Source organism: Hetaerina americana, unplaced genomic scaffold, assembly GCF_022747635.1.
Source record: "Hetaerina americana unplaced genomic scaffold, ioHetAmer1.1.p SCAF_7, whole genome shotgun sequence".
Lineage (NCBI taxonomy): Eukaryota > Metazoa > Arthropoda > Insecta > Odonata > Calopterygidae > Hetaerina > Hetaerina americana.
Genome location: NW_027287316.1, coordinates 7,414,572 through 7,430,731, shown reverse-complemented (window position 1 = coordinate 7,430,731; position 16,160 = coordinate 7,414,572). Strand labels below are relative to the sequence as shown.

Sequence of the window (16,160 nt, the reverse complement as noted above, 5' to 3'; positions counted from 1 at the left end):
GATGGAGGGGGGGTGAGAAATTGTTGCTTGGTGAAATAACAGAGGTTGGCTGTACTGGGCACATAACCCTTTCGTTCAATATGTTCCGGGACATATTGAACGGGATATTATATTGGGATGCGCAAGGTATAATTTACCACTACCTTGAAAATGGAAAATCAATCAATAGCGACTATTGCATTGGTGCTTTTTGAAGGGCGAAATCGCAAAAAAATGACCACACATGAAGAAGAAAAAGTCATATTTCATCAAGACAATGAACCACAGTGCCACAGTTCAATGAATACAATGGCCAAATTGAACGATTTGGGCTTTAATTTGATTCCCTACCCACCATCCTCTACAGTTCCAGCCACCAGCGAGACCACTGGCTGGCTGTTTGCTCATCTCAAAAAGATGCTCCAATGGAAATAGATTTGGAATTTCGAATGAAGAAGTCATCGCTGCAACTGAGGCTTATTTTGAGAGGACAAGTGTACAAATCGTTGTACAAGTATGGTATCGTAAAGTTAGAAAAGCGATGGAATGATTGTATATAGCTCTTGAAAGTGATTATGTCGATGAATAAAAATGAAATTTGCGAAACAGATGTTGTTTTCTTAGTTAGTCCCGGGACTTATTGAACGATGGGTTACAGGTTTGGTCATACTCTGAGAGTGGCTGAGTGGAATCACCAAACAGGTGGATGAGAGAGGGAGGGTTAGGGTGAGCAAGTCATCTGGGACAGAGGCCCTCGAAAACAAGGAATGTAGTGTAGGGTAGGTCTAAGGAACGAAAGAGCTTACAGGAAGCAAGCTACGAGTGAATTCGACAGAGGTGAAGGAATTGTACGAACTGGAATGATATGGAGACAGTTGGCTGAAAGGGAGTACATTTTCTGAAGGGACTAAAATTCATAATTTTTTGCTTTGCCCACACCGAGAGGGAATGAAGTGAATGAAAATTTTTGAACGCTTTTCGGTGACAGAAGCTTGGAATGTACATGATTTAGCAATAAGTTTGCCTTTTGATTGTTTTATTAAGATTTTTTGGACGAGTAGACGTTGGCAACTTTGACGCTCGGAGTTGTTCTGATGAAAGTTGCGGACGATTTAAAATACTCGATCGAACTGGGGGGAAATCATACTATATACGCCCTATTTGTGGAGAGGCCCAGAAGAAACTTATTTTCATCAAACTTTAAGTTAACAATTGTAGCGATGAGGAAGTGAAAGCTCTTTTTTTATCTTTAATTAGACCCCACATACGTGGAGTATGTGGCAAGTGCATGGGATCCATCTCAATTAAATATTTGACAACAGAATCGAAAAAGGTACAGAGAAGGGCAACCGTATTGGTAATAAATTCGTACTAAAGACACAAAACGTAACACATTTGCTTCAAGATCTGGGATGGGAACCCATATATGCGAATGGAAGGATGTCTCTTTAGCAATGATGTTGAAAATGTATTGCTACAGTAGGAGAGATCGTGCCAGTAAAATAATAGAGATTAAGAGTGTAACAGATAAATTCAAGATGTCATTTTTTCCACGAGTGATAAGGGATCAGAATAACATTGTTCGACCGCAGTAGGGTCATATTCGGGTCAAAGTTAGTCTGGTTTGTATTCATCCCCTGCCACACACCCTAGCGGTGACTAGCAGGGTACTAAAATATCTAAAATAAGATTCAGAGCTAGATTAAACGTATTGCAAAGATCCCATTGTGTGGTTTTACATCTGGCATAGAAAATACAATTCAGCCTCCCAATTACTGTATGCTTATCGCCAGAACAAACAATTTTCACATAAATAAGAGAGAGAAACTCCTGAATGGTTAGATTCAAGTAACCATTTTTCCCGCGCGCGCTATTCGCGAAAGCATCTCAAGGGAGAAACGCCAAGACGAGGAGGAGTAGGCACTGGCGAAAATAGTCGGGAACATACTAGTTTAATTCCACCTTAACTCAATTAATAGCCGGTATCCTAACTCCCCCCGCCACTAAGATGCCAGCCCTGGGGCCGGGTGCTGGGGTGTTCTCTGAACAAATTTGTGTTTCTAAATCATTTGTGAATTGTCCGTACCGTATGAGTGGAATGCTACCTGATAGTTGATGACTGTTACATCTAAGGCCACACCTTTTAATGGGATTCCTTATTTGTGTTCTTTGTGTAGTTAGGAGAGTGGTTGCTAAGAGGAAAACAATTGTACTGTGCATGACGAGTGTTCCCCCAAGTGTGTGCCCCCCCCCTTTCCACATGCCCTTCCACTGGAACGCGGGGTTTCATGTGTTCGTGTAATTTTCGAGTGCATGTAATATGGTTGGTGACATAGCACCCTCTGCCACACGTCCTCGCGACCGCTTGCGGGGTAGAATGTAGAAATATGTAGGATGAATTTTACCTAGAACCTTTTCCGACGATTAGTCAGCTATTTTATAACTAAGCAGATTATTTTAGGATCGATTCGAATTAAACATAAGGAAAGGATCGCTTTGGGGCCAGAAAAATGTGAGACCTGATAGATTGCAAAAGAAACCAGGCGAAATAAGGAAGATTTCCGAGAAAAACATTGGGGTTGGCGCCCGCAAAGCCAGCCATCTTTTAGCTTTGAATTCTTTATTGGAAAACGTCGTGCGAAGTTCCCCCGCCCCCTTCTCCGCTGCCCCCCGCCCCGCCGCTCCGCTCCCCCGGGGATGACTCCGTCTCGTCGTCTCCGGCACCAGTGTGGTCCCCTCGTCCGGAATGGCAAGCGGCGGATGCAGCAATGCGAGACATCCCTCCCTCCCATCCACCGCCGAGGGAAGGGAGGGAACAGGGGGGGGACTGCCTGCCCGTCATCGGTCGACCTTGGAGGCGCCTCGGCACCGCACCTCTCCCCGCTCACGCGCGGCCCCGGCCTTTGGTCCTCCCCCCCGGCCCTTCGTTCACGTCAAACGCTGTTCAGTTTGCCGGACTGTAGCGGACCGTGTCTCAAAACTACTATGCACATTGCAATTGTCATTTGATGATATTAGTGTTGGAACGTATTAATTTCCGGCTGCAGATCTCGCGCGTTTAGTAGTAGTTTTATGGGAGGCGACCGGCAACTAAGGTCATTTACCCCATTAGGGATGGTTGGGAAAGGAAGGGTGGAGAGAAACCCGGCGTCGACATTAGCCCAATCTTATCTATAGACGCCAAGGGGTCACGCGCAGTTTAACGTCCCATCCAATTGACGTCGTACTCACTTAAAGTGCCCACCACAAAGCACCTCAAGTAGGGATCGGGATACCACTGAAAAATATTTGTTGTCTCCGGGATTTGAACCCGGGCCCTCTCGGTGAGAGTTAGCCATCGCACCATCCCGATTCCCTCTTGCACGAATTGACTACAAGGAGTTGTAAATTGACCTTTTGCTCACAAGAAACAAACCACTGGTTGCCCTATATTTTTTTACTTATTATAGTCTAAGGTTAATAGAATAAGAATAGGGAAGATAATTGTGAATAGTATTGCTACATAGGTTTTGAAAGTGTTGGAATGGAGGGAAACCTAAAACTAACTGTTTGGATAGCACAAAAGATTGGCGATGGCACAAAGGAATTTAGAGGATTTTTCTCTTCGAGGAAGTCTGAAGAGAAATTCGAATACAAGTATTACCACTAAGCTCGTAGGGAATACACGCAGATCTAATTGATGAATTGTGGATCATAATGCTTAACGTAAATAGTAGGTGAAAAAGAATGAGTGTCAGTGGAAGGCCATCTCTCGAAGTCTGGAAATTATTCCGAGCGGCACCCCTCACCTTAATGGAGCGATTCGTCCACCCGAGGTGGAAACATTTAAACTTATCGAACATACGATTTCCGAACACGGTTAGCCTCTCGAAGGTTCACAGTTTCATTGTTCGATTTCGCAAGATTTGCTGAATGGAATTAATCAACTGAAGCAGCCATTGTTGCTACAAATATGGTGAGTTTACGGCAGTTAATCCTTTTCGTTCTGCAAGCTAGAAAACAACCAGCTCAATACATTAATATTTTCTGTATTCTCTTCCCTAAAGTCCTGACGATTAAACTCAATATAAATTTCCCATCTTACCTTAGCGGCTTGTTTCAGCAATCATGAGCGTTTTTTATTATTTCAGTTCCTCGTGCTTACCCGTAGCGTTCGATATCAGTTCAGCACATTTCTACTACATGCTAGATTCTCTTCTTCTTATCTTGCTACCTACGCCAGCCCAGTATGATTTGCTGTTTACTATAAAGAACATTGGTTCTGTGACCCAGGATGGTGCGTGGGTTGTTCAATAGTTCCTTTGAAGTCCAAGAGATGGCGGTCGTAGTATCGGAAAAGTTTATCTAAAGGTTAGTCTGATCTCTTACTACACTGCCGTTCAATTTCAGCTACATCAATAGCGTCGTTTCATTGAAAAGGTCGATTGAAGTAACGAACTTTTGTTATGGCCAACCCTTCCTTCATTGGCTCTCTTCCTCTCCACTGTATACGATTATATTACAATCGTATACAGTGGAGATCACTCTGACTCTCATTACTCAGACTATCATTCCAGTAATCCCCGCTATCCTTATACCTCTCCTAGCAGAGTCCTTAAATATCTTTATTTCCTCTCTCTATCTTCTGTTTTTTATCTTCTAATTTCCCTGTCCTCAACATCATTCTAATATTCAAGGCCCTTATTTTAACCATGAGGGGCAGTCAAATGGCAACCAAACATCCGCTAAAACAAACGTTCCGCATACCGATTAGGACATTGCCCAACAACTGCGTGCGCCTGTGAGTTTTCATGATGGATTTTTCCTACCACAGCGATGGCAGTATCGAATATAAAAAGCTAGCTTCTAGCTTCTAAAAAAGCTACCTCTATGGTTGGTGTCCGATTTTCATTTGACTGGCACTAGTAGATCGTTCCTCTTTCGATTTCGCTTTGCAAGGATTTCGTGAGATGACGACCGTGGTCGTCTTGCCTCCCCATATGCAGGGCAACGGGCTGATTGGCCCGAGTCCATAGTTGCTAGTATCACACTCAGGTCTCTGTGCACCATTTGTTTTTTATGGGGCAATCAATGTTTAAAGATTATTTTGAAATTGTACGTTTAAAGATTACTTTAAATGGTACACACAAAATTATTGATCACGTTTTTCAATGGTAATTTTCTACTCTCATACATTTCATGTATTTATCTTGATTTCAATTGATTGAATAAAATTATTAGGAAAAATCACCAAAGAATCTAAAGTTGACGCTAACAGAAGTCATTCAATGCCTATGCACTTTCGATCGCACAAATAAAAAGTTAATTAATTTGCTTATTATATCTTTCTAATGCGTAAATTATTATGTCACAGATGGATGCTGGTGAAAAGCAGTTTACCTTCCGATTATTTTTTTATAAAATCCTATGGAAATTAAAATAAGAACTCCAAGAACTGCAATATCTGTATCGCCAGGCCTCTATGAATGGAAAACGATGTTGAAAGACGAAAGTGCCACCTTTTCGACTCACTTAAAGGCAACACAACATAGGAACAATACAGCTATTTTTGTTGAAGTGTTTTCATGTTAGTATGGGCCAATGAGCCACCATTATGAGCCATAATGAGCTGCTCTTGGTTGACTAACCGCCTTCCCATTTGAATGAAATCCCTCCCTGGTTTCGCGACCTACGACTCAGTTGACTAAACTCAGACTCCTTTATCAGTTGACTAGCCATATTCTCCCTATAGCAGTATAATCTGGTGCTTTCCCGGCGTATTAGTTAGGTTTCCTCGGGTCTTCTATCGAATCAGGACCCCATGTTGGCCGATTTTCCGACGCTCGACGTCGGGCAACATAGAACCACTGACCCGCTGGAAGACTCGAGAAAGTTTCATTCAACTTCCAATAGCACTCCGGAAAATTTACCATTCCGCACACCCTCACACCAAGTTAGTTTTGATTTTCTTCTCTTCCTCCTCAGTAAGGCATTTTTCTGTCATATCTTGTGAACCTATGCAGTCTCGAGAACAGCGAGCCGTAGCATCATCTAAATAAGCACCAGTTTAATCCTTGTCCTTGTACAGTTCCTCCAATCCGATCTCTGATTTCATATCGTAATCTTTTCATTTTGGTCAAACCACAGATACGTCTCCAGGAGCCCAATTTCATCGATATCAGTTCTTCCGTTTAATTAATATTATTACTAATATAATAATGAGAGCTTTCGAAATCGTCCACACCTATTTCTTACTGCGTTCTCCTTTTCGCCTTATTTATAATATTTTCTCTTCCATTGGCAGCAGAGCGCAATTGTCGAATCACGCTCTTCCCTCGCTAAAGTCTACTACGCTACTCATCGCTAGACATAATGCAATCGCTCCCGAATAATTAGGCCCCTATCTTCACCATTAGATATCTGGCTACTTTACCTACTATCATTCACTCTGTTTTCTTAAAATGTATTTCTTGGATCCATTTTTATGACACTATTCATGAAGTCGGCCGCAATACATATTGGGTATTCTCTTCGTCTTCTGCAAAAACCTCCAGGTCGTCGTCATAATTTACGAAAAATAATGTGCTGTCATTAACGTTTATTACAATAGCTCCGAAGTTGTCCGGATTAAATTGATACTTCACTCCGTTTCTTTAAGAAAGCATGTACTTGGGCCGAAAGTTCGATCGCATTAGGACTATTTTAGACAAATTCCGGCGTTTAAGTCTTCCCTTCCGTCCCGTTCGACGGTTATAACGAGCCCCGTTCCTGTCCCCCAGGAGTGAGGGGGGGGGGTTTCGTGGGCTGTTCAAGGGCTTGGTGGTATGCGGCGGAGGGGGAGGGAACTGCCCACGCCGCCCCCGCAATAAATGCCCTGCTCTCCGGGTGGTTGTGATTGGCGGCGGAGAGACGCAGCTTGACTGGGGGGCTGTTTCCTTCCGCCTCGGACCAGCCTCTCGATTGATCGTCGCTCGCGGAGTGTGCATGTGCCTGTGTGTGTGTTCCCTTCGTGTTCCTGGTGCGTGGGATTCGACATCGTCAGCATTGAAAGTGGTCTAAAGTCCATGACGGTTTCTATGAAAGGGCCGTAATTAGCGCGCGTTAGGAGCACCGAGCGAACGCGGCATTTCCACCACCACCGCCGCCGCGGCGTATTTATAGTCGTCGGCTCCCCCTAATTCTGGCCTCCCTCGGGGGCAGTCCTCCCAGGAGGGCGGGGGCCGCTGCTTTCGGCGGCTATCCCGCCCATGCGTGTGCCCCCGTTCCATCCCACAATGGAAAATCTATTCCCGCCTTAGTTTCCGTCTCGCGTCGAGTAAATATAACCATTTATCCGCCTCCACTCCTGCATTTGGGTGAAATTATTTCCTGCACTTAACCCTCTCACTATTTTGTGAATTGAACAGCACGAAACGTACAAATCTTAGAGGCAAAGGCCTCGTCCGAATTCGCCAATAATGCTCTCAATCGCCTTCTTCTTGTCATAAAAATTATTACCATTGTTAGCACATTTTTATTCTCCTCTTTCATTTGCCGGTCTTTTTATTTCTTCGTAATCTTCTTGCTCCTACATCCCCTTCATCATTTGCTCTATGGATTTATGGACTCATGTCTTCCTTTCGTCCAATTTTCCCTCCAATACATTGACGATGGACTAGTCGTTTATGAAAATTATTACTATTGATGGTATTCTTCCGTTTAATTAAGGTTTTGGATGGAAACAGAATGTATAATGGTACGAAGACATTTCAAAAACTTCCAATGTACACCTATTGTTTTGCTTCAAAGACTATGTACAAATCCTTGCTCCAAATCCAAGATTTCATGAGACATCTCGCATCTGCATGTAACATCTCGACTCTACGTCCCTTCCCTCCTCCTTGTGAAAACTTCTTTGACAGTGAATTTCTTCTTATATTTACACTAACTTGACAATTTTGCCCACCTATGAGCACATAAAACATTTTTTTATGATTAAATTTTTCTATTGTTCAATTTTCTCACCTCTATATAACGGTCATCCATAATTTTCTCCGTCTTTTCTCTTTCTCTCTCTCTTTCGGGCCACTTCATGACTCAGTCATGCACCCATATAATTTCTTGTAAAGGTAGGAATCCGTATTGAAGGTGTCCAGATTCTTTCAGGGTTAAATTGGTGGCCAATCGCAGCTGAATATCCACTGTTGTCAAGCGGAGGAGCGAGTGACCAGGAGCCCAGGGTTATCTCAGGGCTAAAAGTCAATTTACGTACCTATATTTTGTTCGTGTAGGACCTTATGGAAATGATCATGTTCCAGTACTTAACATCACGTGTGTTTCCAGATAATTTGGGGCTTGGAATGATACATTAAAAATTGTTTTTAGAGAACTGTTTTATCGACTTGCAGTTTTGAGAAATTTGGTCCAGAGGATGCTCGTCCTTATACAGTACCATCGTGGAATTCGTAAGGTAAACAATCAATAAATCCAGCAATTGTACTTGTTTTGCAAGCCAAAATTGCCAACAGTTGATGACTCATATCGATCAGTGATTTCGCATGAAGTTCAAAGTTGCTATGTCCAGCTCTGAAACATGAAGGGGGAAACAACCTTTGGCCGCCAGAATCGAATGTCATATTTCGTCATGATAGCACTTGTCAAGTCATAGCCCTCACATTTTGATGTTCTCCTCCTAATCCACCGTCCCATCGGTCGTTATGAGGCAGTTAGCTGCCTTCAATGGCTTAAAATTTAATACCAAAAGCTACCTTAATGCTATACAACGTTTGTGCGACACTTGGTAATTTAAATTCAATTTTAAAATTTGCTTGTTATGAATCTTTGGAATAGAGGTAGTTTCCTCCCGAACGCCTGCTGCATCAAGAACACTGAAATGGAATGTATAGACTCAATTAAATACTCAGGGGCTACCCTCACTCACGACCTCTCCTGGGTGAAACTTATATGGGGATATGTGGGCAAGCTAAGAAAAAATTAGGCTTTATCTTAAGGGTACTGGGTAAATGCGATGAAAAGGTCAAAGAGAAATGCTTTATTTCGCTGGTTAGGCCTCATTTAGAATATGCTGCAAGTATATATGTATGGGATCAAACACATACGGGGAATATGTGGACAAGCTTACAAAAAATTATGATTTATTAGAAGAGTATTGAAAATTAGAAATGTTATCTTTCGTTTCTTAGGCCTCTTTGGAATATGCTTATAGTGTACAGGGCCCTCGCGAAGTTGGATTGATTGCCGAATCGGATCGCGTGCAGCGTAGAGGAGCTAGATTAGTAAACCGCTGTTTTGACAACCTGCGGAGCGTGTCAAAATTATTAAAGGAACTAGACGGGATATCACTCACGGAGGGAAAGTTAAATTACAAATTAAATCTCTTGCATAAATTGGAGAGATATCTTTTCAGAGATACTCCTTAAAATGTATTAATATAGCCATCCATTTACGATAGGAGAGATCATATTAATAAAATTAGATAGATTATGTATAGAACAGATAGATTTATTATGTCATTTTTCCCACGAGTGTAAGGGATCACAATGACGCTGTCTGACCGTGCCAAGGGGGAAAAGTATTTTGGGTCAAAAATAGTCTGGTGGGTAATCACCCCCTGCCATGCACCCTCGCTCACCATGGCTCTCAGAGTACTATTTAACGTAATGTATCACATTTATCATTCTATACAGTTAGCATGAATTAATTTCTAAAAACTTCTTGCATTCATAATTGTTGTTAGGGAATTTTAAACTGCCTAAAATATTGGATGAAATAATCTCAGCTCAAATCATTTAGAGACTAGAAAATAAACAGATATCCGCTAATTGGTCGCCGAGTATTTCAAAATGTCTGGCACCAACAAGGGATTTGGGGCTTCAAATTTGGAGGATGCGGCTGGACACCCCCACCTAAAATATCCTGACTGTATGATATTCCGATATTTCTATGAATACGAGTGCTCGTACTCCGTCAATGAGCGGAGTTTAAGCGTCCGTCGCATAGGGCACTAATTATCCGAGGGCATTGCGCTGTCCTCAGCTTTCGCATCGTTATTCGAAGTGTTGACTTTAGTGTTAGCAGTGTCATATTTAGTACAACGCAGGCTAAAATGGCTTTCTATCTGGAGAAACGCCCGCTAATGGCAAATAGAACTGTTACAGTCGGAAAGAAAACGGGTCAAAATTACTTATGCATGGTGTCTGCTTTTCCACGAATATGAGACTTGGAGAATATGATCAGCAGAGAACAGATGATTGGAGGCAATTTAAATAATTTAAGTATAGTGGCAAAGAAGAATGATGAAAGATATAAATAAAGTATTATTGCATGTAAGTGTGTATGTATGGTACAATAGAACATATATATACAGGGTTCGTCCGGAAAATAAGTGTACTGAGCTCAGGAAAAAAAATTTATTACACTTTTACATATCTTAAGCTAATATTCCTCAAAATAGGACCCTTGTGAGTCGATACACTTGTTCCAGCGGCGTTCCCATTCCTGGAACGCTCCCGCGAAGGCATCATCGGGAACCTCTCGAAGACACGTCGTCACGGCCTCTTTGACGGCGTCCAAAGTCCCGTATCGCGTTCCTTTCAAACTCCTCTTTATCTTCGGGAACAGAAAGAAGTCCGGTGGTGCCAAGTCCGGGCTGTAGGGCGGGTGCGGCAGCGTTGCCACGCCGTGCTTGGCCAAGAAGTCCGACACGACAAGCGCGGTGTGAGACGGCGCATGATGCAGCCGCCAGATGTTTTTGATCGCTGGTCGGACGCGGGCGACTCGTTTTCGAAGCCTTTCGAGCACTTGAACGTAAAATGCAGCATTTACAGTTTGTCGTTCAGGTACAAATTCGTAGTGGACGACTCCCCTTTTGTCAAAAAAGACAATGAGCATCGCCTTGATCCGAGATTTGCTCATGCGAGCTTTCTTTTGACGGGGTGATGATGGGGTGTGCCACTCCGCACTTTGTCTCTTCGACTCCGGGTCGTACTCAAAGATACACGTCTCGTCACCCGAAACAACGTTCTCTAAAAAATGTGGATCATTTTTGCAGTGATCCGCAAGTTGTGTCGCGATTTCCAAACGATTGAGTCTTTGATCATCACTGAGCACTTTCGGCACCAACTTTGCACAAATTTTTCGCATCTGTAATTGCTCCTTAATAATCTCGTGCACTATTGTTTTTGGCACATTACACTGCTCTGCTATCATCCGAACACCAAGACGACGATCAGAGTTCAGTACATCGCGAACTTTCGTCGGTGAGTGTCGTTGATGGGCGTCCAGGCCGTGGTTCGTCGTCGACCTCTTCTCTGCCCTCCACGAACATCTTGTGCCACCGAAAGATCATGTTTCTGGACATGGCTGACTCCCCGTAAGCCTGGTTAATCATACCGACAGTTTCGGTAGACGATTTCCCAAGCTTTACCGCAAATTTGATGGAATAACGCTGCTCCAAAAACTTCGGAATCGCGTTCCGTGACGTGGGTCGAGCGTGGAGGTTCGCGTTAACAGAGCTCCTCACTACACCACAGCTCAGAGCCGACTGCCTTTTTCAGCGTCGCTTGCCAACATACCCCCCTCCAATCGCAGCCCGTCAGAGCGGTGCTGGGCGCGCCTGGAGCGGCGGGAAAAAATCAGTACACTTATTTTCCGGACGAACCCTGTATATACATATATGTATATATATATATATATATATATATATATATATATATATATATAGGTAGGTTTTTGGACTACATATATATATATATATATATATATATATATATATATATATATATATATATACATATATGTATATACAGGGTTCGTCCGGAAAATAAGTGTACTGATTTTTTCCCGCCGCTCCAGGCGCGCCCAGCACCGCTCTGACGGGCTGCGATTGGAGGGGGGTATGTTGGCAAGCGACGCTGAAAAAGGCAGTCGGCTCTGAGCTGTGGTGTAGTGAGGAGCTCATATACACACACACACACGCATACATTTATACACACATAAAGTATACTAAAAAAACTATTAATTGAATTTCTCCCGAGGCACGACAGTTTTACGAGGACCATAGGACACGGTTGAGTGGGCGAGAATAATTAGACAATTTATTTTTTCCCCCTTAGTGGAAATGCCTTAAATTCATCGCCAACTGCCATGAATACCAATAGTCAGAGATGGACAGTAAAACGTTTATTCGATTGGGATATCATTATATAATACTTTCGCGAAGATGTTGAAACGAATTATTCCGACTAATAATAGAAATACTCTTGATACTAATTTATCAATGAATAGTTTACAATACATCATGTGGATTCTGGTGAAAAAATAGGGGGTCTTCATTTAGGAGAATAGGATTTTTAGCACATCACTTTTGTGATATTGATGTGCTGTATTTTACAACTAATGTTATTTTCTTTTCATATCGAAATATTTCCTTTGACCATGCGCGGTACCAAGGAGACAGGAACTATTTCTCCTTTTAAGCTGACGTCCTGAAGGCCCCCTCCCCCTTCCAGGGGCTTTGCGTGGTTATTTACCACTCGTAAATTTTGAGATATTCGTCTCACGCGTAATTTGGAGAGAGAACGAAAAATGAAGCAAGAAAATTAAACTTCCTTTAACTCTTATATGATACGTGTTCTAGCATTAAATGCGTCTTTCTTCATTCTTTATTATAATTTCTGAACAGATATTTCTTCCAGTCTCTCTTTTTGGGCTTTTTGTTATGACTTCCTCTTCATATTCGTGTCAGCGAATTTGAAGAGGATGAATGAAAGAAATAGGGATGTTCATAAGTACGACACGAGGGGTAAGGAAACTTGTAATCTCTATTGTGGTTGTTGCCGAGTAGCAGCGCTAAATGAACACACCATAATTGTGGAAGTGCATGGCTAACTGCTACTCAGTCGGTTTCTTGAAGAGTTAAACCAAATACTTCGCCAAAAAAATATTTTTAAAAACGTCAAATGACCGTTTTGGGATAAATGTGTTATATTGTCCGTGAGTACATTAGTAGATGTAGGAAGAGAGAAATGCTATGTAATATAACGTGTTTGTAAATTTGATATTTGGACGAATCCTATACATTATTGTTTTACGGTGAATAAATCTACCTATGTATGACGCCGACGTGACCTCTTTCCCTCTCTCTCTCTCTGATCCAGGAAGCAGCCATGGAGGAGGCGGAGACGAGCAAGACGAAGGCGTCCGATTCGGCCTATTCCAATAGCTCAACCAGCCAGTACCAGAGGAGGTACGTGCCACACGCCCCCCAACCTTTGACCCCCACCCCTCTACCTCCGTCATCGTCGCTACGGGCGCGCGTGCTTCAGCCGCCACCGCTCCGACATTCCGTGGTTGGCGCACAGCTGATACGTTTCCACTCAACACCAACCCCCCTTCCAGCTTCTTTGATCTTGCCCCTCAAAACACTATAAATCTAGTCATTTTCATCCGTTCATTCTTATCGCTCAGCTCTGGGCTCAATCACGGTTTACGAAACATTAAAACCTATATCTAAGATTTCCATGGCGATTTGTACATTTTTATTTTACAGGGTTGTTGATAGATATTGTTTGGGAGGGGAATTGACAGATTAGCGTGAGTTTACCGCGCTGAATCGAGGGAGATAGGCTAGGCGGCTGACTCACTCGGAATGCGCACGGAGGGTTCTGGAGGCGATCCTCCCCGGCGACGACTACCCACGGTCCCCGGCGGATGCGGAGAAACACACCCCAAAAGGATTCCTCCGCGTCACCACGCCCCCTGTTCCGTTCGGAAAGGATGCCTTGGATGTGGGAGAGCCTCTGGACGGAAATTTCAAAGTTCAGAGCCATGGAAGGTCCGTCCCCCTCTTGAGAGAGGGGGATGGAGGGGTGAAAGAGGCCGAGATTTTGGCCTCAACAAAGAGATACCGGGTGCTTCACTGGTTCAGAGTTATGACAACATTCGTGAGAGACCCCTGTAGGACCCCTTTATCAGAGATGCAGTTAGAATTACAAGTCACCCGAGTGCAGTCTTCGGATGTAATAAAAATCTTTACAGTTTGCAAACTATCTAATGTAGGCAAAGGAAAGTTTTTCTCCGCTTATTGGTATCACCTGACTACGCGAGTAAAAATTCAAAAAGGACTTGTAAAGTGACTCATAGCTTCAGTCATGGGTGTGATTGGCGCTCGAAGAGGAGGAGTCGTGCGGTGTGCTGAAGGACCAACACGCGCCGTCGAAGGGAGATGGGGGTTCAAGGCGGGGTGCACCCGCCTTGAACCCCCGCCAAGGGAGAGGGCCCGCTGCCATCCCCGCAACTGTTGTAGGACAAGCCCTTCCTGAAGGAGACACCTGTGTGACGTCGAAGCCGTTCAAAGATCTCCAAGTCTCTCCAGCCCGCTGGAATGGGTGTTGTCACCGAAATGGCCTGAACGGCCCCTCCTCCCCCAGCGGGCGAGGGGGATGGGAGGGAGTACTACTACTCGGCGGCATGGGGAGTGAACCGTGACTGTCGATGCAGGGCCCAGGCCCTTGACTGTGACGCCATTCGTCACGGTCGCTCCTCTCTGAAGAGAACTTCGCATCTCGGATACAAATTTATACGGCATTCAGAGGTAAACAGTGAATCCGTTTGGAACATCTTAAGTATTTTTTCGTTTAGTAAATTTACCATCCGTTTAATTGATCAGATCAAAGAAGTACTGTTTTTGCTTTTCACTAATTTTTTTACTAACTTTGTAATAAGTTTGGACGCATAGCTAGATTGAGGGAGGGTGTTTGGTGGAAGTCTGTGAGATTTGAAGGCGCCGGATAGTTCGACGGAGCGAGAGAGGGATGGTTTTGCGACATCTTGGGGGTTGAGGAGGGAGAGGATCTCTGGGCGTGCGCAGAGTGGGACGGTAGCGTGGGGGGTGAAGTTGCGGAGGAAAGGGGGAAGATAAGGTGGTCGTTTGCAGGTGAATGGAATACGTAAGAGTCTTCATTGAATGTGCTTTAAGTGCCGAGGTGCTTGGATATTTCGGGCATTATTTCTTTGTTTTTGGCATCTAATACTCGACCGCAAATCTCGCCGGTGAAGTGGTCTGGGCCGCAAGGGACCTTTCCCGCGCCTCGGTGCGGCCTGCAAAACCTTACCTCGTCTTGCCACTCATTCGTCTTGGACCAGGACTCGAAATGCGCACCGTGCCTCTCCACATAATGGCGTCGGGGTCGGCCGGGACATCCTGTTACCGAGACTACTCCCAGTCTGCATCCATCTCGTGAACCGGATGCCCTTCGTGTCAACTGTGCCCTCCGCCGTCCACGTCGATGCTCGGATGAGCAGTGTTGATGAAGCCTGACGAAGTCGAATCAGGTGTCGAATCCTATGATTTCGTTTTCTACTCGTAGTACCTTCAGGAATAGTCAATTGTAAAGCTCTTCGCCTGACCTTCGAGATAATGTTTTAATCAATTCGTATTTTGTACTATTTCGTTGACAATTATTCGTGCTCTCCTGTTTTCCCTCGTCAACTTGCTCTAATTAACATTTGAATTTCCATTTCTAATTTTCACATATCGTGCCTGTTCCGTCACTTTTTGTATTTATTCCTGTTGTTTCTTACTTTCGAACTCTGGATGTCCATATCCAAAGAAAGAAGGGGTTTACGGAAGACTGTGATTGAGTGGCATTAAACATTCGAATGCAAAACAAATGAATAAATAAGTGACTATAGATGCGTTTCATATTATTTAGCTTACTTTAATTGTCATCCTGTTGAATATGCAACACCCAATGGTGTTTATAAATGCACATTGCCTAGCTTTCAGGATGACACAGCAACTCGTGTTTTCAAAGGCTGGTTGGCCTGCTAACCGGACAACATTTGCAAATCCAGACAACCGATTTAGATTATTCGTAGTGTTTAAACTAGTTTGCACAAAAATTTACTACTATGGTAATAAAAAGCTAAATAATTTTACTTGGGTTATTAATTCGCTTAAAATATCTCTATATTATTTAATTAAGCGTACGGCTGCATATACCGGAATTCATTCCTTTAAACTTACGATATGACTGTTGAAAAAATACAAAAAAGTTTTCTCAAATGGTTGTGTTGCGAAAATAGTGGCCATTTTTTAAATGCAAATCACTGCGCCGATTTATTACCAATGCTAAAAGTCGAACTCCTTTAAATGCAAAACGGTACGTTGTCGACGTAGTTTTTTCCACAGCGTGTTGGGC

General features: G+C 43.4%; 1 protein-coding gene across 1 annotated transcript in view; it reads left to right on the top strand.

Annotated features, from left to right (window-relative positions):
* The window catches only part of per (period circadian regulator), a 157,190-nt gene that overhangs the window by 66,571 nt on the left and 74,459 nt on the right, over positions 1–16,160 (top strand). The window contains exon 2 of the mRNA XM_071595307.1: positions 13,116–13,204. Coding sequence (XP_071451408.1) covers positions 13,125–13,204 — 80 coding nt within the window. The 5' untranslated portion in view covers positions 13,116–13,124. The remainder of the gene's footprint in view (positions 1–13,115; positions 13,205–16,160) is intronic.